The sequence below is a fragment of the Podarcis erhardii genome (assembly GCF_964252035.2).
Source record: "Podarcis erhardii genome assembly, chromosome: 12".
In the NCBI taxonomy this organism is placed as follows: Eukaryota; Metazoa; Chordata; class Lepidosauria; order Squamata; family Lacertidae; genus Podarcis; species Podarcis erhardii.
The window spans coordinates 19,260,481-19,284,399 of NC_138513.1; the positions used below are offsets into that span (position 1 = coordinate 19,260,481).

Genomic DNA, 23,919 nt, shown 5'->3' on the forward strand with positions numbered 1-23,919 from the left:
CTTACCACTTTTGGAACCATGCAGTTACATACCAGGAAGCTGCCAGATACCTATGGAAACAGCACCTAAGACTAATGTCCAACTATCCAACAGAAAGAACTAGGCCCAGTTAAGTGAGATGGCAATTCTTTTGGATTTAACATGATGTTGTATAAAACGTAATTTTTCTGGAAGTAGTTGGTTTTAAACGCTGTAAATCCTGCCCCTCCAACCTTCAGGATATGGTTCACAACATCTAGAATTTAATTACCAAACTTTGAAATATTTCAGGTTCCCGGTGTATTATTTTCCTCCCACTGGGAATTGATCAGGTGGTAACATTGCTCCGCCTTCTAGATGTTTCACCTTAAGGCAGCCTTTGTCAACCTGGTGCTGTCCACATATTTTGAACTACAACTCTCATCAGCATAGCCAATGGTCAGGGATGACAGGAGCTACAGTTCAAAAGGTCTCAAGAGTATCAGGTTAAGGAAGACTGCATTAAGGAGGGTCATGAGATAAAGGAAAATACAAACTAAAATATTCTCTTATTTTCAAATCATGCTGCAGTGTATGCAACAAAAACATAAAAGTTCCTGTCTTAGTCCAAGAGTTGATTACCCCTTAAAAAAAAGGTATACATTTTATTTGAAGTCCTGCAGAGTTATCTTAAATGGAAGTTGCACAGCGGCATGCTTCAATATTGTGTTTTGGACAGCCTTCCCCAGCTGGTGCCCTCCAGATACTTTGAGCTAAAACTCCCATTATATCTGCCTGCAGGCAATGCTGGCTGGGATTAGTTGACAGCACCAGGTTGGAGAAGGCAATGGTTGTGTTTTCAAATATATTAATTATTTAAACAAGAGGCAAAGTAAAATCTTCAAGCATCACTCTTTGAAATATATTTTACTCTGCTTGTTGTGAATGTAAATATTGCTCAAAATACCAGCTTGGGTGCTTTTGTATTTTTTTTCTCCCTACACATACCCTTGTCTGAATAAACCTGAACATTCACCATTTTGAATATACCAATGTTTAGCATCACAGGAGATATTATATAGCATCCAAAATCATCTTTATATGGAGTCTTAATTTTCCTTTATAAACCTCAAACAACATATTTTGTTTTTTCTTCCTCAACAACTTTTTAAACAGGCTTTTTGAAGTTAAGGGCTGATTGCTATCTTGCAAATGAGCTACCAGGAATGTGTTCTGTGGTAAATTGATTCCAGATGCTCAACGATGATTGATCCTAAGAAGGCATCTTAACTTTTATTTTCTTAAGAAATATTTACAAAAAGGCGGTTGCCACTTACACTTTAAGCAAGAGCTATTTCTGGGAACTGAAGTACTTATAGAAAACTGAAGAAGTGACACATCATAACCCAATTGCCTGTTCAGACTTGTACTAAGTTTATATCCCACCTTTTGGTCTCCCAGATCAACAAGGCAGCAGCAAAAGAGACTGCTCTTTGGAGAGTTCAAAAGGAGGGTACCACTATTGAGAGAGCCCCATAAACCTAGCTTCTGATGGCTGGGGGACTAGAACAGAAGACAATCTAAGTTTATGGCATGGATGGTATGGGAAAAGTGCTCCCAAATGTTTAGGGCATTGAAGGTAAAAAGTAGTACCCAAACGGTAAGTAGCAACAAGTGACATTATTTTAATACTGATGCAATATGTTCCTGGTATCTATCCCCCAACTACCATGTTTTTAGCCAGTTCAGAACTTTTCAAAATCTGCAGTGGCTGCTTCATCTGCAGCACATTAGAATAGTTTGAAGTTACCAGAACATATATAATAGTGGCTAGATTATTTCCCCAAAAAAGGGCACATGTGACAAAGGTAGACCTGGATACAGATGCCACCTAGCCATCCAATCTGCAAAACTGCTCCTACTGGGTAGTATGACCCCCTTTAGAACAGGTTAAACATTTACAAGACTGGGCCATCCATCATCAACATCTCCTAGTGTGAAGATTACATGTAAATTAATTCACCCCATCCGGCCTAGTAGCAATTCTAGGCATCAGTTCGGAAAATTTTCTACTACACTTCAGTGTCACGTTTCATCTGTTGCTGTCCTGCAACACTGTTGCAGGACAGCAACGATGCCTCCCCTGGATCTAGTGGATGTGCTGGAGGTGATGAGTTTTCCCGGGCTTTGAGCCCTTTTCAGCTTCACCAAGGCCCAGGAAGTGGATTGCAGCTTGCCTGCCTATTTATAATTTCAGGCTTCAATATCTTATTTACAACATCTTTTTTTTACTATGTTCTAGGTCTAGGACATAGGAAGAAATATAGATACATCTTTCTGTTTGTTTATTTTAAAAAGGTAGATTTCCAGGGGGGCACTGAGTATTTTTTTTACTCAAAGGGGGGCGGAATAATAAGTTTGGGAAACTCTGGTCTAAGGGACTGAGGAAAAGGTTTCCTCATCCAGTTAAGGTTTTATCATCCTCTCTTACAAAAATGTGGGCAGTATCCCCACATTTCCTTGGGGGACATTAATTGAATAGCACCATTTTTTAAGTAATACCCCTAAGCTAAGCTAAGTCTAATCAGCTAAGTCTAATCAGCCAAAATGAGCTATATTAGGGCAAGCAGGTGGTAGGCCTAAGCACTCCAAGAATCTTGTACACATCCTTGGGTGACAAAACTGCAACCCACCCAAACAAGCCTACTAATGGATGCAGTGGATGTGTTGAATAGCAGACATGTACACATTGTACTGTCCAAGATAGAAAGGATATCAGCAACTCTTAAGTGCCTTGCCAATAACCACAGTAAATTACTGAGGATCTCCCATGATCACATTTCTAACCTGGTTATGAGATATCTCTAACAGCAATGAAAAGCTCTGCATTTGTGCTATCATCCTAACTGCCTCATTAGGATAGCATTTGTGCTATCATCCTAACTGCCTCATTAGTCTCAGCTCTTCAAGAATCAGCTCCAGCAAGCAAATAATGGCAATCATCTGAACTGATTCCCTGTTGCAAAGGTTAGTCATGTTTGTTAGTCAACTGAAAACTTCCATTGAGCTTTCTGAAAACCATCAGCCACCAGGAACAGAAAATTTTAATCTCTCTGCCATTGTTTACAAATAACTAAGGTGCTGAAACGCCAATCCTCACCAGATGTTTACCTGTTAATGACAAAAAAGGAGTCAAAATATTCCTAACTATAAGATCACCAACATCCTATCAGCAGAGAGTATCAAATCTGGGGCACCTGCTATGTGCCTGCCGAACTATACACTGGGAGAGCTCCAAGGTAGCCATTAAGCCCCAAGTTGTTTCTTCTGACATTCCCCAGTCTGAGGGGTCCACAAAACCATTTCCTAGAACACCTAAGCAAGCTCAGTCAATTAGGAAGCCAGTTGGGAGTATATAAACAGAATCACTATTTTGTGTCACAGAGTGTACCTGGTGTTAGACTAATTAGTAAAGGCAGGATTTGGGGTGGAATATCTGGCAAGTAAGATGGAATATTTGAAAACCACAGAAACTCCTCCACCCTACCCTGTCCCACAACTGATGCTGCAATGAAAACACAGCTAGGCAAAACTGGATTTCCAGCCTCCACTCTGCACAACATAAGGCCTACTCTTGTGAAACATTAGTGGGCATGCAGGAATTTCAATCATTATGCCTACAAATGTATTCAGAGCTGTTTCGCTAGAAATAGTTCATGTACGCCTACAAACCTGAATGGTGGAAGTTGTAGTAGCAGAAAATGAAACACATATGGAACACATTAGCACACTCAAGATGCTGTACAAGGATTTTAAAAACTACTAAAAACAAGAGGGGATAAAATTATCCTCTATAAATTCAAGTTGTTATATATACAATTGCTGTTGGCATGCAGTATTTCTCCTACTTGCTTCTATTTCAAGGACATCATACAAGCATCTGTTTGGCCACTGTGAGAACAGAATGCTGGACTAGATGGGTCACTGGCCTGAATCACCAGGCTCTTATGTTCTTATAGCCATGCACTGATTTCTACATTTGTATGTTGGCCTTCTGGAGGTGGCCTTTCCACGCCAACCTCTTATGATCTCTAACAAGTATAGAACTTTGGAGTGCCAATCATCACAGTAATTCCCATGTAGGAAGCACTCAGCACTCTATGGACCATCCCCACATTTTTTATTTGCATTTTCTCAATTGTCATTTCCTTTACCACTTTCATGTTTCATGTGTTTCATGTCTACAAAGACTTGTATGCGTGATTTAGGAGTGGACAAGCAAGACTGCATGTGAAATAGATATATAAACATGACTAATAGCCACTGTATGTAACAATACAACATCTCTGAAATTCTCAAATGGTTGATTTCCAAATTCATCAAATTATTAGACCAAATCTCGTGGATTGTATCCTGTTTCATATTTCATTGGAAACAGTGGTGTAGCGTGGGTTGTCAGCACCCGGGGCAAGGCAAGTAATTTGCGCCCCCTAACCCGTGGATTTGCGCCCCCTAACCCTAACCCCCAGATGTTGTGCCCGGTGCGGCCGGCCCCCCCTACACCCCCACACTACGCCACTGATTGGAAAAGATATGGAAAATATAGTGCAGATGACAGCTGAAGGTCCCCTTGTATATTGTTTTCAAAGCAGTGTTGATCCTGCTTAACTGATATAGTTCCTGCATAGGTACTTGATGAATCGAGCTATATCCCAAAGGGTTTTCTGCTCCCAAAGACCATATTCCAATGATAACATTTCCAAATATAATAGAGGGGTAACAACACTGTGTTGTTGCTCAATCCTGCCGGTGTGCCTGAAAGTGCTAAACATTGCATACATAAAGACATTTTAAATATCAAGGCTGTCACAAATTGGAGGGGATGCTGGCAGTGTAACAGACCTTGTACTTTCTGCATACTTTTCAAATTCCCCACATCAATTTACTTTATGTGCCCAAACTAAAATACACACAAATTTCAGGTCCCCCCCTTAAAGTTCTATGTTCTTCAAGAACTGTTAAGCAAGAATAGCCAACAGTGACTTCCTGTGCAGAAACATTTTTAAAGTTTGATAGGCAAGAAATAAAGAGTTGGAGGAAGAATAGTTTTGGAGAGAAAGTTCAAACTCACATACACAGGATATTTAAATCATTCTTTAAAAGTTACAGTTGCAATTATCAGGGAAGCGGTTGGAATTTTAAGGAAGAAACAGCACATCCAGGAAAGATAATGCCTGTTAAAAAGCCACACAATGCTGTTGACTGCTTTCATTCTAGAGTAAAGGAAACTGTACGCTTAAAATAACAGCAGTTTTGGTAGCTGCTTCCCTGTTACAAAATATCCGCTTGTTTGCAAGCCAGAAAGAGGAATTCAAATAGCTGTTACCTTCTGCTACTATATTCCCCTAGTCTTTTTTCCATTAAAATATATCCTGGCTTGTTGGAAATCTCTTATTGGAAACAGTAGTGAATTTTCTGGAAAATCTTGAAATCCAAAAAATAAATAAATTCATCTATCTTAAATCAAAGGGTATCCGAACCAAGTAAGTCTGACCTGGTTAAATAAAAATTAAAAAGTCGTAATAATTTTACTTACTGTTTAAATATCTGAAAAGTTCTCCAAATAGTCAAATTAATTACATTGCTAGTTAATTTTAGAAAATAATGCATACCTCAATCTGAAAAGTGTTCCATGGGAAAATATAACTGTGGGAATTTTTCCATCCAACACCACTGATTAAATATTTGGATACAAACTGTAGGAAATGTCTTTTTGTGGTGCCTCTATAAAGTATACCTAAAACCCATCCAGTTAAGAAATTATTTCATGCCTCCATAAAGGCTTTCTAGTTTATAGTCTTGCACTGAAATTCTAACATTTCTAAGGATTCTACACCTTAAAAAAAAAAACCCACAGCACCTGGTATTCTAAACCCCTCAATCCAAAGCCAAGTTCAGGTATTCAATCCTAGGAATTCTTGAAATGGGTCTTTAGTGGCCTAAACATAAGTAGCACCGAAAAAGAGACCTGTAACAGACACCCACTAGCCCTGTTAAGGTGACTGCAGAAACAGTTTTCAAGGATGCTGAAGAAAACTAAGCACATGTCTCCTTTACTTTTTCAACTATTTGCAAAACTTTAATTTTGATTTTATTTTTTTAAATAAAACTTTAATAGCAAAGCCAAATGCCATTACAGAACAAAACAATTATCTTTGTATGTGTCTATCAGGGATCTTCGTGAAGAAAGTCATTACACATTTTCTTAACAGGCATTATTGGATGAGACCTCAGTTTGTTTCTAGTTATAAGAATTTTAAGTTCAATCTTTGTTAGTCATTATTCCAAACAGGTGTATAGTGTGATGGGGTGTGTGTTAATTTTTCTGTTTTCAAGATAGCCAGTTTAGGGGGCATCAACTTAGACTGAATGTATATGATCATTGAGACCATAAGTTCCATGTTATATTATATACTCAAACTTTTGCTTTCTAAAGTAAAACATATGCCTACCTGAACCAACAGGGGAGGAGCCAACACTGAGACTTTGTAGACTTCCATTCCTAAGCAACGTTGGAGATTTTTGCAAATTAGAACTGGTTATACTTCCTGCAGCAGATGCCACAGATGATGTTGGGGAGGCAGAACAAACCGATAGGTGGGAAATATTCTCCTGACTTTTATTTCCTTTTGGCCTACCAGGCCCATGTTTACACTGCTTATTTCCTTTCCGCTTCTTTTCCTTTACAATTTCATCTTCTGTCCCAGAGGACTGAACACGCTTGTATCCTGTTGATGTAAGGCTTGAATTACCCAACTCTCCAGGTGAGCTGTCAAAAATATTAGGCTGGGAGGCAACAGTTGAGGTTGAAGGAAGACCAATTAAGGAAGTAAAACAATTCACACCCCCTTCCTGGCTTCCAGTCTCTCCTTTATGTACATCTTTGGTCGACAATGTCTGCTGGGAATGAGTATAGCTGTCATTACGTAGATCCGAGTCTGTAAAACTCAAAAAGTCCTGGGGAGACTGAACTGAACTTCCGGAAGATGACTTTATACTACTAGGAGTTCCCAAAAAACTTCCTGCAGAAAAGGACAAAAAAGGGTGTTAAAAATAAAATAAATGGGCAAATGTTTAAGCATAGCAATACAATTAGCACATATATCTTGTTGGCAAACAAGAAGTTACAGCAGCTTTGCTGTTTGTGTTCTATAAGAGTTTTGCTCTGGTCTTTGTGCCATCTAAAAGGGGCAGGGAAGTGGCAAAGTTACAGCACATGTTATGTTCTCATATTCCCAGCCAACCTTAATTTCTTTCAGCTCTTTATTGGCCTGGACAGTAATGACTGAGACTGCACTAATAAAATGGATAAAGCCCAAGTAAATCACAAAGTAGAGGTTCTTATCACTCTGTAATTCAACTTTTGCACCAATGTTCAAATTGTTGTATAAAACTGTTTTATGATATCGTGCCAATGAAAATCCTCTAGAATATAATTTCTCAGCCACAACTGCCCTGGGGCAGAAAAGATGTCAGGGTAACTGGGGGGATGGGGGGATGGCAGTGTGCCCTAAGTTTATCCCTGTTTCTATCACTCTGACTTGCCCTTTCTAGATGGCACTGACTAATTCCACACAAGGCAAATCTGTATGAACAAAACATTTCTCAGAAAATGTAATCCAAACATGGCCAATATGTTCGCTTCTAATTATTAGTTCTACCAGTTTCAGCAAAACCATAATAAATAAGTCTCAAAATAACTGAAAATTAATCACAAAGCTTTCCAATAGGAAAAGAATATTCCTACAATAAACATGAGCATTGTATTGAATGCCTTTTAAAATACTTTGCATATATTTCAAATGCTTTCAGTACAGAGGCAGATGAACATAACTGTAAAAAGTGAAAAGGGATGGTTCAGATGTCATGACAAACCATAGTTTAGCATTATAACTGTGATCCTGGGACTCAATCAGTGACTGCCAGGTCTTGCAAAGTCCCTACTTGGCTCCTCAGAAATTTACAGTCAACTGAGGGATTACAATAACAAGTCTCAATCTCATATAATTTTCCCTTCCCCCTCTATGAGGAGCTCAGAAACTTTAGACTGCATTGTAGATTAACTAGAGTTTGCCACTCTAAACTGTGGTTACTCTTAACCATAGTTTCTTGCAACAAAGTAGCTAAGATTAAGCACAGTTAAATTTGGTATGATTAGCATGACCAGCTGGCCACTGTGAGAACAGGATGCTGGACTAACAAAAATTACAGCATGCAGTAATTCCTTGCTGGACGAAAAGGGGTTGGCAACTGGTGGGCCTTAGGCCAAGACAAAAATGTAAAAAGGCAGGACCATAAAAAACTGCACATGTTACACTATACAATTATACACAAATCAAAAATAAAATAATAAGATAAACCAGATTCTGAAAACAACAGTAAAATGCAAAATCTACAGAAAATCAGAAGATAATGTGACTGAACAGCTTAATGCAAATTTTAAAAAAGCTTCCAGGTGCCAGCCAATAAGATAAAGTTTCTGAATAACATGATGAAATGCATTATATTTTATATGACAGAAGAGAGTGGCAAATGATTTCACAGCTGCCAAACCATTCCCTCCCTTTTAGGTGTCATGAAACAGCTTCATATAAAGGAAAGATAAGTTAGGTTGACAACTAGTGTGATGTAGAGTGCTGCACTAGGAGGCACACCCACACCCCAGAAACTCAACAATTGTTGCAAGGATAAAACGCGAAAGGGGGAAACTATCCATACCACCTTGATGAAAGAAAGGTGGGGTATAAATTGAATAAGAATAAAAAGAAAAGAAAAGAAGAAGAAGAAGAAGAAGAAGAAGAAGAAGAAGAAGAAGAAGTAGTGCATAAATGACTTAAGACACACACTTGTCAGAGGTGCACTCCAATCTTTTCCTCCTAACTCCTCCCCACAAAAGGAGAATCATAAGGAGAACATCAGGTACATTAAGAAGAGAGGGAAGCCTCTAATCCCTGTTCGCTTCCTACCAGCTCCTATATTTAAGGTAGCATGGAGGGAAACAGGGAAAGTGGGTATAACTGTCTAGCCCAATGGCAAAGTAGCCTGCCAGTAAATACAGTGGTGCCTCGCAAGACGAAATTAATCCGTTTTCGTCTTGCGAAGCAAGCCCATTGACGGCTTAGCGGATTAGCGCTATTAGCGGCTTTTAGCGGCTTTTAGGCTTAGCGGATAAGCAGATAAGCGGCTTAGCGGCTTAAAAGGGGGGGGGGTGGAAAAAAACCCGCAGGAACTCGCAAGACATTTTCGTCTTGCGAAGCAAGCCCATAGGAAATTCGTTTTGCGAAGCACCTCCAAAACGGAAAACCCTTCCGTCTAGCGGGTTTTCCGTCTTGCGAGGCATTCGTCTTGTGGGGCACCACTGTAACTGCTATTTGAAGCCAAGTGTTCCCAATACACTTCTAAAATATAGGTTGACATTCAACAGAAGGAGAAAATTAGGACACTATACTGAGGAAAATGGCCAAGACAGCTTTTCTTACATGTCTAATTTCTTCCTTGTTTGAGCACTAATCCTTTTGTGTTTATTCCAACATGCTCCCATACTGTGTAATGTTTATGCAAGTTGAGGACAGATATTATAGAAAATACAACAGAAAATCACCACAAGGTAATCCTGCTCAATATCTAAAGGAATAGTCTCAAGTGTAACAAGAATAAAGAAGAAAAATTGTTCGTACTGCCCCAAAGGAAGCTGACATTCACATTTCATTTAGAGAGCTATGCATGATTACAAACAGTATTTCTTACTGTACTTAAATATCAATATTTATCTCAGTACACTCAGGTTACTATCCTATGCATGCTTACCTGGGAGTAAGTCATATTGAACATAGTGGGACTTATTTTTGAGTAAACATGCATAGAACTGCCCTGGAAATGTGCATGTGTTTTGCATTTATATCTTATACTAGGCAGTTTATGTCCTGTATATAATGTGGATAATATAAGCAAAATCCATTAGGAAGGATTAGATTTTTGTATGTGTTAACACACACTTGGTATTCATCTTTCTAGCCCACTTGAATCTATGAAAAGCTGCCTTATACAGAGCCAGATGATTTGGTCCATCATGACTAATACTGTCTACCCAATATTGTCCACCCTAACTAGCAGCATCTGGCGATGGTCTTTCCCAAGCTCTACAGCCTGTGTAACTGGAGATACCAGGGATGGAAACTGGGACCTTCTACAAGCATGTTATCTGCTGTCTGATCTATTGTCTTTTCCCCACAAGCCCAGGACAGGCAACAACTACTTTTCAAACAGGCTGTTTTGAATCTGGAAGAGATGCCAAGGTATTTTGGCTTCCCACCTGTACCAGCTGTCTGGAATAAAGCCCAGGTATACTGAATAACTGCAGGGGTGGAAAAACAGGCATGGAAGGGGCTGTTTCTACTTTATAGCGTCACAGAAAATTGAGGAAGGAGAACTGTAGAAATGAAGAGTTGGAAGGGACCACGAGGATCATCTAGTCCAACTCCCAGCAATGCAAGAATCTTTTGCCCAACGTAGGGCTCAAACCCACATGCCTGAGATTGAGTCTCATGCTCTACTGACTGAGCTATCCCCCATCTCCCAAAAACTAAAGTAAGAGGAACAGAAAGAAATACCACAGGAAGTTTGCAAAAACTGTTTGCTCGTAGGAGGGAATGGGGAGTGATAGGCCTGGAACTCTTAGGTTCATCAGCAGAGACCCAGGGTGACTTTGGCTTAATTCAGATGATCCTCCACACCATGAGTTGGAAAATCAGAACAAGTCTGGATTGCTTATTCTCACCTACACAAAAGATTCCCTCCTCTATTATAGTACAACCATAGATAGTTGTATGTTACAGCTAGGTTTCAAGCAATTATATGAAATCATGGTTTTGAAAAACATGGTTCAGAGGTTAGTATTAATCATAGTTGCCTGATTCTTCTGTCGTGGCAGAAGAAATCCATAACTACAGTAGGGTATCTGTGTGCAAAAAGAGTGGATCATAACATATGGAAAGGATAACTAGAATGAAGTGAGCTAAATACGGTGTCAAATATTAAAATATCACCATTTAAACAACCATTGATTGTAGACTGTCCATTATTTAGTAAGTAGTATGAACAGTTTGCTTTAAAAAAAAGTGTTACTGCATGCTGACTAAAGAAATGTAGTGATTGATTAAATGTAATCCACAACCTGAAAGACTGTATGAATACAAAATCATTTGCCTGTGTCTCAGCTGGAAAAACAGGGTTCATCCCCGCAGATGGTTATATTTCATAGATATAAAAATATTCCTGGAAAGGAATATTCTAATCATAATAATAGTACTTATCTATTTCAAGAAAAGATGCATTACTTCTGCTAGCTGTCCCAAAACATTTTCTCTCAACTAAATTAGCATACAATTCAGTTGTTGCATTGATCAAATATAATACATAGAAAAGTTCATCTAAATTTGCAAAGTTTTTAACCTATTTAATTCTTGGCAGTCATGGAAGTTATACAGTATTCTTGAATAATACCTTGCTGAAAAGTACAAGCTGCTGACACCGGAGCTCCAGGAGTCCTTCCACCACCAGGCTTTCTTCCCCTCTGACCTGAATTATGACCTGCAGACTTCTTCCCTTTGCTCTCTGAACCTCTGGCCTCTGAAACATCTTTACCACTTGAAGCATGTGCAGACACTTCCTGGAAATTTGCATTTGTAAAGCGAGCTGCGGTATCTTCCAGCCTCTTCAAGGAGCCTGCCATAGAGTTGTTGGTAGTGCTTGTGTAAGTCTAACAGTATTGAAGTGGGAAAGAGGAAGTTGAGAGAGACAGTTAGACCACAATAAATTAACTGTACTCCAAAAGACACACAATGTTGTTTCAATTCAGAAACATAGATGTGTCCCAACATTCTAAAACAGCATAGAGAAAGTTAAAGCTAACTATGTTATAAAGTTGCCACTTAAAATAACTGAGCACTTTAAAGGTGGGTTTAAAAAAAAAAATATTAAACTGACAGGGAACTATAAAGAACAAAATACACTTACTAATATATCAGCAAGATACTGTATCAGCTGTCAGTTTTGCAAGCATCAGATTGCAGCAATTAGTAGAAGTGCACATACTGGCCTCCCCTTACACTTAATCATGATACTTCTATTTATTAAATACAAAAAATGTCAGCTATTTTTCCAAACACTAGTTCCTGCTGAAATGCATGCTTTTGCAACATGTAACAACAGGTTATTGTGTAAGTTAATCTTTATTGCCTCAGATTTGCAGATATAAGCTTTTGTAAGATAGCTTTTTTCCTTTAGGTTGTTCAGACTATTGTAATTTGAAAGGTAATTTTTAATTTTCTGTACAATGTATAAAAGAAAATACAATATGATGAAGTACAATAAATTTACACCAATACTTATACATTATTCATTAACACATGTATGGATTTTTGTCTGCAGTGCTGCTTGTCATTTAAAAATTAGTAACTAAATCTTAAATTAACTGGAGAAAATATTTTTGTAAGACACAAGCTTATCATACAAAATTCAAAACCCTTCAAAAAAAATTTATTTGGCAGTCCATAAACAGGCAGTACCTTTTTCTTTTTTCCTATTTCCTTCATTGTACAATTTAAGCTGTGTTTTACAACCCTTTCATAACTGTATCCATTTCATTCACTCCTGATTTTTCTTTTGACTTTATTATGAAACTCCTTGCCTTTAACTTATATGATTTTGTTGTTAATGTTTGGTTTTCTCTTCATGTGTACTGTCTGTCTTTGTTGTTCAATAAAAATTAAAATAAAAAATTGTTGTTGCTTATCTCAAACATCATAGTGCTAACAGTGCAATTCTATGGATGCCTATTCAGAAGTTCCCTAAGAGTTTCAAGAACTTAGTTCCAGATAAGAAGGTATAGAACTGCTGGTGAAATATCAAAGACTAATGCAGAGACAAGCTGATTTTCTACTGGTAAAAATTTAGTAGTTATGGGCCAGGATCTATAGAGCTCTATAGCTAAAGGTAAAGGTAAAGGGACCCCTGACCATTAGGTCCAGTTGTGACCGACTCTGGGGTTGCGGCGCTCATCTCACTTTATTGGCCGAGGGAGCCGGCGTACAGCTTCCGGGTCATGTGGCCAGCATGCCTAAGCCGCTTCTGGTGAACCAGAGTAGCGCATGGAAACGCCGTTTACCTTCCCACCGGAGCGGTACCTATTCATCTACTTGCACTTTGACGTGCTTTCAAACTGCTAGGTTGGCAGCAGCAGGGACCGAGCAATGGGAGCTCACCCTGTCGCAGGGTTTCGAACTGCCGGCCTTCTGATCGGCAAATCCTAGGCTCTGTGGTTTAACCCACATGCCTAAAATACTTCCATATATGCACAAATGGATTGCATATTTTCCCTTCTAGCTGCACACCCTTGAACCATATCAACTCCTGCTCAAGAAGGCTTCCCCAACTCTCAAGTACAATTTTTTTTTAAGGGACAGCAGGTGCTGCAGTACAAATCAGGCCTTTTTTAAAGAAAAGAAAATGTGTGTTTGCATGAAACACCATTCACAGCCCTATGAATTCTTGCCAAACATTTGTTTTTTTAAAAAACCGAAACAGAACACAATTCAGCCAACCATTCGAAACTTAGGTTTCATTCATTTTAATGGAAAAGATTTGAACATCTCCTTAATGCTCTCTAATTGAAGTTCAATTGAAGTGCTTAAATCTGGCTGGATTGCACCCCTAATTCTGCAACAGAATTCCTATGGGGTTTGGGGGTTGGGGTTTGTTTTTTGTAAAAGCCATTTTTGGAAATGCTTCAAACATTTTTTTCAAAATGGCAGACGTAAGCCAGTGAAACAAGTGCAGTATGGTTTCACTTCATTAAGTGTCAACAAGGACTTTGTCCACTTAAAGTTGTTGTTGTTTAAATTTGTATACCACTCTCCATCTGAAGATTCCAGTGCAGTTCACAACATTAAAATACAAAATGAGAATGCAAAATACATAATAAAACAAAAACAAACCAATAACCACAAACACATTTAAAAAGCCATAGAATGTTAATCAGCCAAACACCTGGATGAAGAGAAACGTTTTTGCCTAGCGCCTAAGACATGTAATGATGGCACCAGGTGAACCTCCCTGAGGAGAGCATTCCACAAATAATATAAACATATTTCACATATTGATTAAATTAAATCACTGCTTAAATATGAAGGCCAAATATATTCGAATTTACTTCACACAATCTGGAAAAACACCAAATATGAATCTTTAATTAAGTTTTTAAAAATATACCCCTGAGAAAAATATTGTGCAGTCCTAGTGAAACAGGTAGCAAGTGGCCATATACAATATAATAAAGACATAATAGAGAAAATTTATTTTTTCTAGTATTTCCACAGGGTCAAAGGTGTTGCATGTTCATGAGTGACAAATGAAAGAAAGCTTTATTCAGAAACTTGTACCATGTTGGAACTTATTTGAGGTCCTCATTTCCCTTTGGGCAATTAATAAAATTAAACCATGTAGAAGCCATGTTAAACTTAACACCTGATGATTAAACTTCATCAAAGTTACTGCATTTTACATTAAGTATGAGTTTCTCCAGTTCCATGGGTGCAACACCCAGAGGAATTCCCACAGGGTATCATCAGGCCTCCACCCATGATCTTTTGCTCTAACTGGGCAGAGATAGAGGCCTCCTATTTCTTTTAGCAGCCTGCTGTGCTGACACACTCTCCTTCTCAACCTAGAGTCAGTCTCATTTCTAAGGGAGATGCCAGAAGCCCCACCTTAGGGATTTCCATCATTCCTCTATCTGCTTTCAAATCTGGGACAGGCAAGTGTGTTACAGGAAGAATGAAGGACATTCATAGCTTGCACAGTTCCAGTGGCAGCTGTTGTTGTAAGTCTGGCCTCCCAAATGAGTACGGATGGCAGTGGAACTACTGCCTATACTTCTCCTTCCCCACCTCCTGCAACTGTCAGGACAGAAAATGGTTGTGCACAGGTATACACAATCCATTTCCTGATCTTGGTCCCCTTTTATTTTTATTTCTAATGCTGTACTTCTGCAAACCTGAGTTCCCCTGTGTTTTCTGCTTCCTCTCGGGTGGGTGGGTGAGGTGCCATTTTAATTCTATATGTATCAGCATTCATCCCATAAAATAAAGGGAATGTTTTCTTTAAACCAAATGAAACCCAGCTGAATCCAAGAGCAAATTTAGAAGTGATAAATACCAACAAAGAGTAATCAGTATAATTCAAAAGGGTGACATTTTGTTATGTACTTTGGAAATGCAATATAAACTTTCACGTAAAAGATTAGCTCTGGCCAGTTTTCTCAGGTGCTGTTCACACTTAACGCACATTTTTCTACAAACATATTCAGTACTCCTAGAAGCTGTCAGCATGCGATAGCAGCTGCACCCCAGGAACAGCTTTGACTGGTCGGTTAAACCAGGTGAGGGTAGCTCATGGGTTTCAAACCCTTGCTGAGTTACTGACTTCCCCTGCATGCAAAGACAGGCTCCGGCAAATTGAGCGGATGAGACCAATAGTAGGTCCAACAGTCAAGAAAGCAGTTTCTGCATGAGCTGTAGAGGGAAGTGAGGGGCAGGTGGGACTTCTCTGGGAGGGTAGCCCATCAAAAAGAAGGAAAATTCTGATCCTAGACATCCACTGCCTTGCAGAACATCTTTGGCAGACAAAAAGGCTCAGGAGTAAACCCTACACCAATCCGAAGTAGAATCCCTAAGACGGTTCAATGGCACCTTGTACGCTTCCTTCCAGAAATTCCTACAGCCAAGCTGGTGCCAAACGTAGTCCAAAGGAAAGCAGAGCAATACATCAGCGAGGCGGGGGGGGGGGTATTGTCGTTTGGGCAGCCCAAGACCTCAATACATACTGCTCAGGCTTGCGCCTCGGGGAGGTCACTTCTGTGATTCTAAGGCAGCAAACATAACACAGGAGGCAGCAGTTCTGAGTTACCAACACAGCAGGTGCTGTGCTTCTTCAGCAGTTTGACTTTGCTCCTGGAGATGCACTCCATTGTCTCTCAAGACAGACGGATGCCAACAAGTATTTGAAGACGTTGTACATTATACATTGCTTAGAATCAGGGTAGCTGAACAAATGCATGTTCCTACATCAAACCTCACTACATCAAATGATGCTTTTAGATGCCCTTGACATATGTGGTGAGGCTAATGGGAAACCAGAGGCCTTTTACAGCAAGGATGCCATGTCTCCTCAGACAGGCTCACCTGTGGCTATTTTGCTATCCTTTGGAGCCAGGAAAATGTCTTTATGTTCTCCCAGACCTTTTAAAGACTGTTTTAATCTGCTGCATTTAATTGCTGGCATTATTTTTATTGCCTGTCTTACTCTAGTTTTGTATTGCATTTTGTTTTTATTCTGAGTATCTATCTTTTTTTAAAAAAAGTTGTGGACCATCTGAACGTCAAACAGGCAAGCCATTGTTTATTCTAGGTGTCTTGTGAGGTAAGCAGATTCAGTTGTGACTAATTATAAACCAACTTCTATTTTATAATAGGTTTAAAAAGCTAATAAATTGTGGCAAAATTCCATGAAGCCTCAGAAATGACAAATTAAAGCTTAGCATTCCAGAACAGGGGGCGGAATGGGGATGGGGTGCTTACTGACTGAAACCTAGCTGAAACCTAGAAAGTGCCTTTCTAATTACAAATCATCTTTCTCAGACACTTTCCTAGGACATTTTAAGAATCTGGCCATTTCATTAGATATTATTTATCCTCCTTTGAATTATGGTGCTGGAGGAGACTCTTGAGAGTCCCATGGACTGCAAGAAGATCAAACCTATCCATTCTTAAGGAAATCAGCCCTGAGTGCTCACTGGAAGGACAGATCCTGAAGGTGAGGTTCCAATACTTTGGCCACCTCATGAGAAGAGAAGACTCCCTGGAAAAGACCCTGATGTTGGGAAAGATGGAGGGAACAAGGAGAAGGGGATAACAGAGGACGAGATGGATGGACAGTGTTCTCGAAGCTATAAACATGAGTTTGACCAAACTGCGGGAGGCAGTGGAAGACAGGAGTGCCTGGCGTGCTCTGGTCCATGGGGTCACGAAGAGTTGGACACAACTAAACGACTAAACAACAACACCAGCATCTTCATTATTCCCAAATGAAGTACAGTGGACGCTCGGGTTGCGAACGTGATCCATGTGGGATGCACGTTCAACACCCACAGCATTCGCAACCCACAGCAGCACATCTGCGCATGCGCAGGTTGCGATTCAGCACTTCTGTGCATGCACAAAGCACAATCTAGCGCTTCTGCGCATGTGCGACCATCGAAACCAAGACCCATTCCAGTACTTCCGGGTTTCGGCTGTCCATAACCCGAAAAAACACAACCTGAAGCATCTGTAACCCAAGGTATGACTGTATTGCATTTTCTCATCCATATTCCACCTTTTTCAGGAGAAAAAGCCAACAAGCAAATATTGCAATTAACATGTATAGTTATTTTATTTGATGCAACAGCTGGCTGGGGTGGAGGCTGGGATAAAGATGGGGACCTCAGCATGCCGCAAAGAGTGGTTGACCTTCTCGCCCAACAACTCCTCCACCTAAGGCTGTCATTGGTGTCAAGAACAGGCTCCCCATTGGGACAAGCATCAGCTTCAGGGACAACATTTTTGTCAGGACCATGATGGGAGAAGCATTAACTCCTCTCCTCCTGTGCCATGGTCCCAATCCCAATTACTCCCATCCTAAACAGTTCTTTAAAATAAAGGAACAAGATTCATCCAATGAAAGCACCCTACACGTAACTTGCCCAGCTTCAAGATGCAATTCCAGAACAGAACTTGTATCCCTGGTTAAAAGTCTCTACCAAACATGCTCGTAGTGGTTATAGTTCAGTATATTTTAATTCTTGCATTATGGAATGTGATCCAGTAGTTTGCCCTTCATACTATGCTAATAACTACCACAGTGCTGAGCTACCCCATAAGCCCAAATATCTTTGCTTGATTCTATTTTTCTCTCTCTATGGTGTCAAATACCAAACACTACTTCTTATTTTATTTATTTTTTTGCTGCTGCTGCTAATATACTATAGTATATTAAAAGTGAAACCATCAGCTGTATGTAGAACTAAAGAAAATAGTGCCATTTTATTAAACCATTACCAAGGTACTTGTAAAACAGTGGAGTGTTTGAGAGTCTCTGAATTGGCTATTATCTCTCCAGAAACATTTTTTAACCAATTGGTAGGGAGAAATGCAAAGAACACGCAACTGTGTAAGTGCATTCACATTTGAATACTGGAATCCCATCTACATAAATTATAGAACTGTCATCCAGCAAGAGATTCTAAAACTTAGGAATTTTCAGTTACAAAAGGAAGGTCAGTGTCAGAACTTGCTGCTTTGACATGAGGAATGCTAGGTCTTTCTTTCTAAAAGGACAAGGCCATGAAGAGAGAAAATACTGGTGATTAAGATAGTCAGGTGACTGCATTACAGACTAGCATCACAGACTAGTTTGATGAACACTTATGAAAAAGTGGGGGAAATAGTACCCAATGTTTTAATCTATTTTCTCTACACCACTTGAGAGAGAAGTATCTGAATCTTCCCCTTGGGTATCATTAGGAAACACTCATATGGGTATAATTTCCAGTTATACTTCTGCTTATATTACAGATTTGTTCAAACAACATGGTGTTGGAATCAGAAAGCTAACTCCACAGCCATTTTGAAACACATTTCAAAACACATTTTGTGAACAGAAACATAAATTTAAGCCTACTACCTACATAAGAAACCTTCAAAAGATAGGAGCTCCATATGACCTAAAGCACCAAAGAAAAAAAAATCTCTTAATGTTCCTTTTATATGTAAGTCACATAACTTGCATAGAAACAAGATCCTCAGGTGAGAGATATGAACACATTTTGACATACAAAACAATGCCCAAATGCCAATATTTCTGCTGATTTTCTTGCAAAGATTTTATTTTTAAAAAATCTGGAAGCAAAAAATTATTTTAGATATCATCTTTGCCTAAAGATCACTAGGTTATGGAGACAGTACTGTACACCTCTTTTAGCAAAGAGGGGGTGGGTACAATAACCAAAATGATACTTAGCCTACTGGATAAAATGTCTGCCAAAGCAGAAGATGTGTTACGAGCTCACATAAGTAGACTAAGGACAGGAACTCTACAGCATCAAAAATATAGCCCAGAAATGCAGTGATTTGAGTCCAATAATCTGTGAGTTGTATCCAGTGTTAGTCATATGTACAGTAGACCAATTAACATTGATTTCAGTGGGTCTTCTCTTAACAGAAATTAGTTAGAAAACTCCCAATGACTTTTGGGTTTGAGACCATACTTCCTACTCTCCTTTGTTTCTTTTTGCTGTAGAGGTGTCTAGAACACCCATCTGGTTATTTTTGTGTGAGATCAGTTTGAGTTATTGCAGCCTGAGAACGTGGGTAGGAAGGTTGAAAGGGTCAAGCCAAAAACATGTTATCTTGTCCCTTGCCCAACATGGCCTGTGAGATCTAGTCAGAAGGGACTGACTGGGTGGGTTCACAAGGCGGTCACAAGGCGGTTAATGCCTGTGGAGACAGTGGTGTCTGCTGCCTCCTCCCTCGGACGGATTTACTGCCCAACTCTTACTGTTTCTCTAATACTGCATAAGTGAACGAGCGAACTGAACAAATTACTTGGAAATATTGTTTAATGTATTTTAACTGATTCAGTTGTGAAGGTTTCAACTGACTATGCTGTACTATACATGTACTGTATTATATACATGGTACTCCAGGGTTTGTTAAACCAGAATTTCCTCTAACATCCAAACCATGATATTTACTGGAAAACTATAGTATAGATTACAAATGAGAATATGAAACTTTTAAAATAATTGAGGCTATTCTACTATATTTATTTATGTAAGCATCAGAGTACTTTAGCAGAATAGTAATATAGAATCAATGGTATCCCATTTTTTAGAAAACAGATACATTTCAAAAATCAAGTTTGTCATATTACAAATACCTAATAGCACAGCTGTTTGATCAGAAGGACTGCTAGTCATCAATAGGGGGTTCTCTGTGATAAGCAATTTAGGAACAGCAGAATTCCTCACTCCATAAAACATACACCAAGAATATAAATGTCATTCTAAAGAAGATGTAGGAAAAGCTCACTTACTTTCTCTGTAGTTACTGTTAGAGAAGGAACCAGAGACGGTGAGGATTCTGATTGCTTCTTGTGTTTTTGTTTATGTTTATCCTTTTCTTTATATTTCTAACAAAGCATGAAAGCAAAATAAAATGCAACATCAGGTTTATGCAAAATGATTTTTTGTCATTTAAATTGCGTTAATATGAGCTGCTACTAAAAATTAATAAAGGGTTGTAATCCAACAGAAGTCATCTCATTCACATAAAGACTTCTGCATTGGAACCTGACCTTCCCTCTCCTCAGTGTTCCCAGCACACACACACAGACACACCCAAAAAATTGCTCTGGAGAGTTGTGGGGAAACTCCAGAAGATATCTGGGCTGGGGGAGGAGAGGGGGGAAAGTTCTTGCACCAACAAGACAACTCTGTTGGATACAGCCCTCAGTGTTTCTGATGTATAAGAAACTATTATTGTTTTATTGTAGTGTAATAAATGCAAAGTAGTATTGTTAATAAAGAAGATATAAAAAAATTAATGTTGTCCATTTCTCCTAAAAACATGATTTTACATCACATCATAAAACAGATATCCACACATCTTTTGCTTGGCTTGCTAGCCATCTTTCATTTGTGGTTGCCACCATCCACCTAGCTCCAACTTCTGTAGTATGTTCAGCGAACTTGGGAGAGGGTCAATAGTTTATTCTACCTCCTGCAGGTCTTCAGAGAATGCAAGCAGCAGCATGGATATTACTTCTTCCCCAATGCTTGTAGTTAGGAAGTGGGGAAGTGGGATGTGTCTGTTTTCCTTCACTATGATTTTACAGAGGGAAACAAAACGAAACACCCTCTCCTCCTTCATATTTGCAGAGAATCCACTTGCCAGAGAGATGGTACTTGTCACTGGCAAAATGAGCATTTTGGCATAATCTGCCTTTATAAATTTTGCATTTATATACTTTTTGAGCCATTTTTTGCTGGAAAGGCAATAAATTATATCATTCAATAAAGTATCTGAAAAACATGGACATAGGAATGCAATCTTTTTTAAGGTTCTGGATGAAATCCTTCTAAAAAAAATGTTTGCTGTTGAAATGTACAAGTTTAATAATCAAAATATCATTCAACCAATAAGAGTGACCACAAAACTTCAGCAGCTATTGCAACCAAAATAAAAAAACCAACAATATATATATGCACGTATAAACTATACGTGTTCCAACAATTTTCATTTGCAGTTTTAATCACTCCTGTGCCTCTTTACAAAGTCCCTAACTTTTGAGCCAATCTCTACTGCAGATGGTATGCAAAAGCCACCTAGGAGTAATATAAATCCTGAATTTTCCCCCTTTTTCTTTCCATCCCTTAGCAGAGCAAAGCTTGTGCAAAAGAGCCAAGGAAGGGGGCGGGTGTCAGTCATTACTTGTTTTCCCACCTGGGCAAGAGTGAGTGAGAAGTGGGTGAAGAAGGCATCACAGGGAGTATGATAGCTCTTCCATCCTCAGCTCTTCTTGTCTGGAGGTCAGGGGCACCAAGTGGAAGGTGAAGCAGCAGCCCCAAGCAAGAGATGAGAAGCTAACCCTGTCTCTGCTGTTCCAGCAGCAACCAAACCACTCTGTCCCTTTATACCATTGCAAATGGTTCTTCCTTCCTCTGAAGCAGTTCAATGAGCCACAAGAGGGATGCCAGCACCATTAGCTACGGAAAACCCCCTCACTTGCTACTCTGCACTCTGTCACCCTACCAGATAGCCATCACCAGGAAACAGTGTAATAGTGGATGTATTAGAGGAGATAGAGATGGGTAGCTTTATTTAGAGGAAAGGCAAAGAGAGCATAATCTCAATTGGGCAATCTTGTTTTGATATATGAATGCCCCCCTCCCCCCAAAAAAACAGGTACATGAGCATAGTATCTGACAGAATTAACAGTAGCTGCAGAATGAAATCTAAATATTTATGCCTATGCTCTCTCATTTTTTTGTATTTATTTGTTCTGTTGCTGTAAAAAAACTTTTTAAAAATCATAGTTTTCCTTAGAAATATCCTTTTTAAAAAATGTACTTTTCTGTTTTCATATTTATTACATTCGCTTGTGTAATATTATTTACATACCATAGGCGTACTCTCAGGTAAATTCATACAGCCTTAATTAATATTTCTTAAAACTGAGTTGGCATCTTAAAAAATACTTTAAAAACAACTAATATAAATCACCAATCCAGACAGAATCAGCAAGCAGCACTTTCTTAAGCTTAGTTAAGAGACCAGAGCAAGTTTTCATAGAGTATATATTTTGTTGCTGCAGCCAAACAATTTGCTTCCAATTTCTTAACGATTGTTAAAGGATTGCCAGCATGATCTGCAGAAAGGCTAAAAGCATCTGTTGCTGTGCTACACTTTAGTAAAACATTGCAAATTATCATCAGTTATTTTTAAACAAATAGACTGCAGTGGTGCTATCCTATACACATTTACTCTGGAGCTGAACTCCATGATACTCCATTAATTGTGAGTAGACATGTATAGGATTGTACTGTTATACAGTTTGAAATCATTATTTTATTTAAAACTGAGGGAAAGCTTTACTCCCCCTTCTTTGTCCAAAAAACACATTACCAACTACCATTTGGACATTAAAAAGTCATAGTAACTAACTAAAAATAAAGGTATTCATTCTGCAAGCTCAGAGGAGTAAGATGTGATATATCTTTACTACATGCAGAAGAATTATGCCAACTGTGGAAACATTTATTGATAGAATTCAGTATCTAAACCAAATCCTGAACTGGATGCACTTTGATATAACCAGAAGAACTAGCTATGAAAGTAGGTAGTGCAGTGGGCAATGATAATTCTATAAAAGATCTATATTCAAAATAATATTTGGCAGATTGGCTTTCTTTCTGCTGAGAAAATAGTACCTAAAGTACTACTAAAAATGGCACAAATGTCTAGCTGAATGCTGAGGTACAAAGTATATAACGGACTGTAAACCTGCTTTCCTGATAAGGACAATAAAAACAATAAACAAATCAACATCAAGGGAATAATGCAGGTTATAATATAAACACAATAACCCAAGATTACAACTACCCAATCTTAAAAACTGAACATTACGTAATAATATGTTTTAAACATGGATGAATGAATTTTCACATTTATTTACAAATTCAGCAATAACGTTTGTACAGGAAAACAACTCGGCATGGTCTATATGAATCATTTAGTTTATTTAAAAGTGAAGTAAATACTCCCAATGCTGTATGCATTCAGCTGGCATGATATATTCCCATAGTTTATTCATCTCAAATTTAGAGGTGGGGAAGTGCCTTAGATTGGCTTCCTGCAAAATTACAGATCAAAAGTAAATACTTTCAAAAAAGCTCAAAGTAAACTAGAGGACAGGCACAAGAGGTAGACACATTGAGCTGCTTTATGTGTAATGCCAAATCACATCTTGGCAGTACATGAATGAGCTCTGTACTCAGGTACTCTGCATCTTTGTTTGATTAAACCATAGTTTGCCATTACATCCAAACTGGCAAACGAGGACTGCAATCCTAATTGAAGTGGAATACACAATGGAGGATGGACCAAGAGGGGAAGTGGATGGGCACAGGGCTTCTTCCCATAGCTCCAAAGCATGGGAAGAACTCATATGGGTATAATTTCCAGCTGTTGGTGTTACATGTGAACCAAACCATATATGGAAGACAGAAGGCAATCCGTTAATATTAAC

The 23,919-nt window shown here is 38.8% G+C and overlaps 1 protein-coding gene across 5 annotated transcripts in view; it reads right to left on the reverse strand.

Moving 5' to 3' along the window:
• The window catches only part of MLLT10 (MLLT10 histone lysine methyltransferase DOT1L cofactor), a 100,818-nt gene that overhangs the window by 32,562 nt on the left and 44,337 nt on the right, over nt 1–23,919 (reverse strand). For 3 of the 5 annotated variants that reach the window (XM_081881924.1, XM_081881925.1, XM_081881927.1), the window contains 3 exons: nt 20,206–20,301; nt 11,521–11,776; nt 6,471–7,040 (listed from right to left, as the gene is read on the reverse strand). In XM_081881924.1, the coding sequence (XP_081738050.1) occupies nt 6,471–7,040; nt 11,521–11,776; nt 20,206–20,301 (922 nt within the window). The remainder of the gene's footprint in view (nt 1–6,470; nt 7,041–11,520; nt 11,777–20,205; nt 20,302–23,919) is intronic. The other 2 variants (XM_081881926.1, XM_081881928.1) reach the window with 1 other exon arrangement.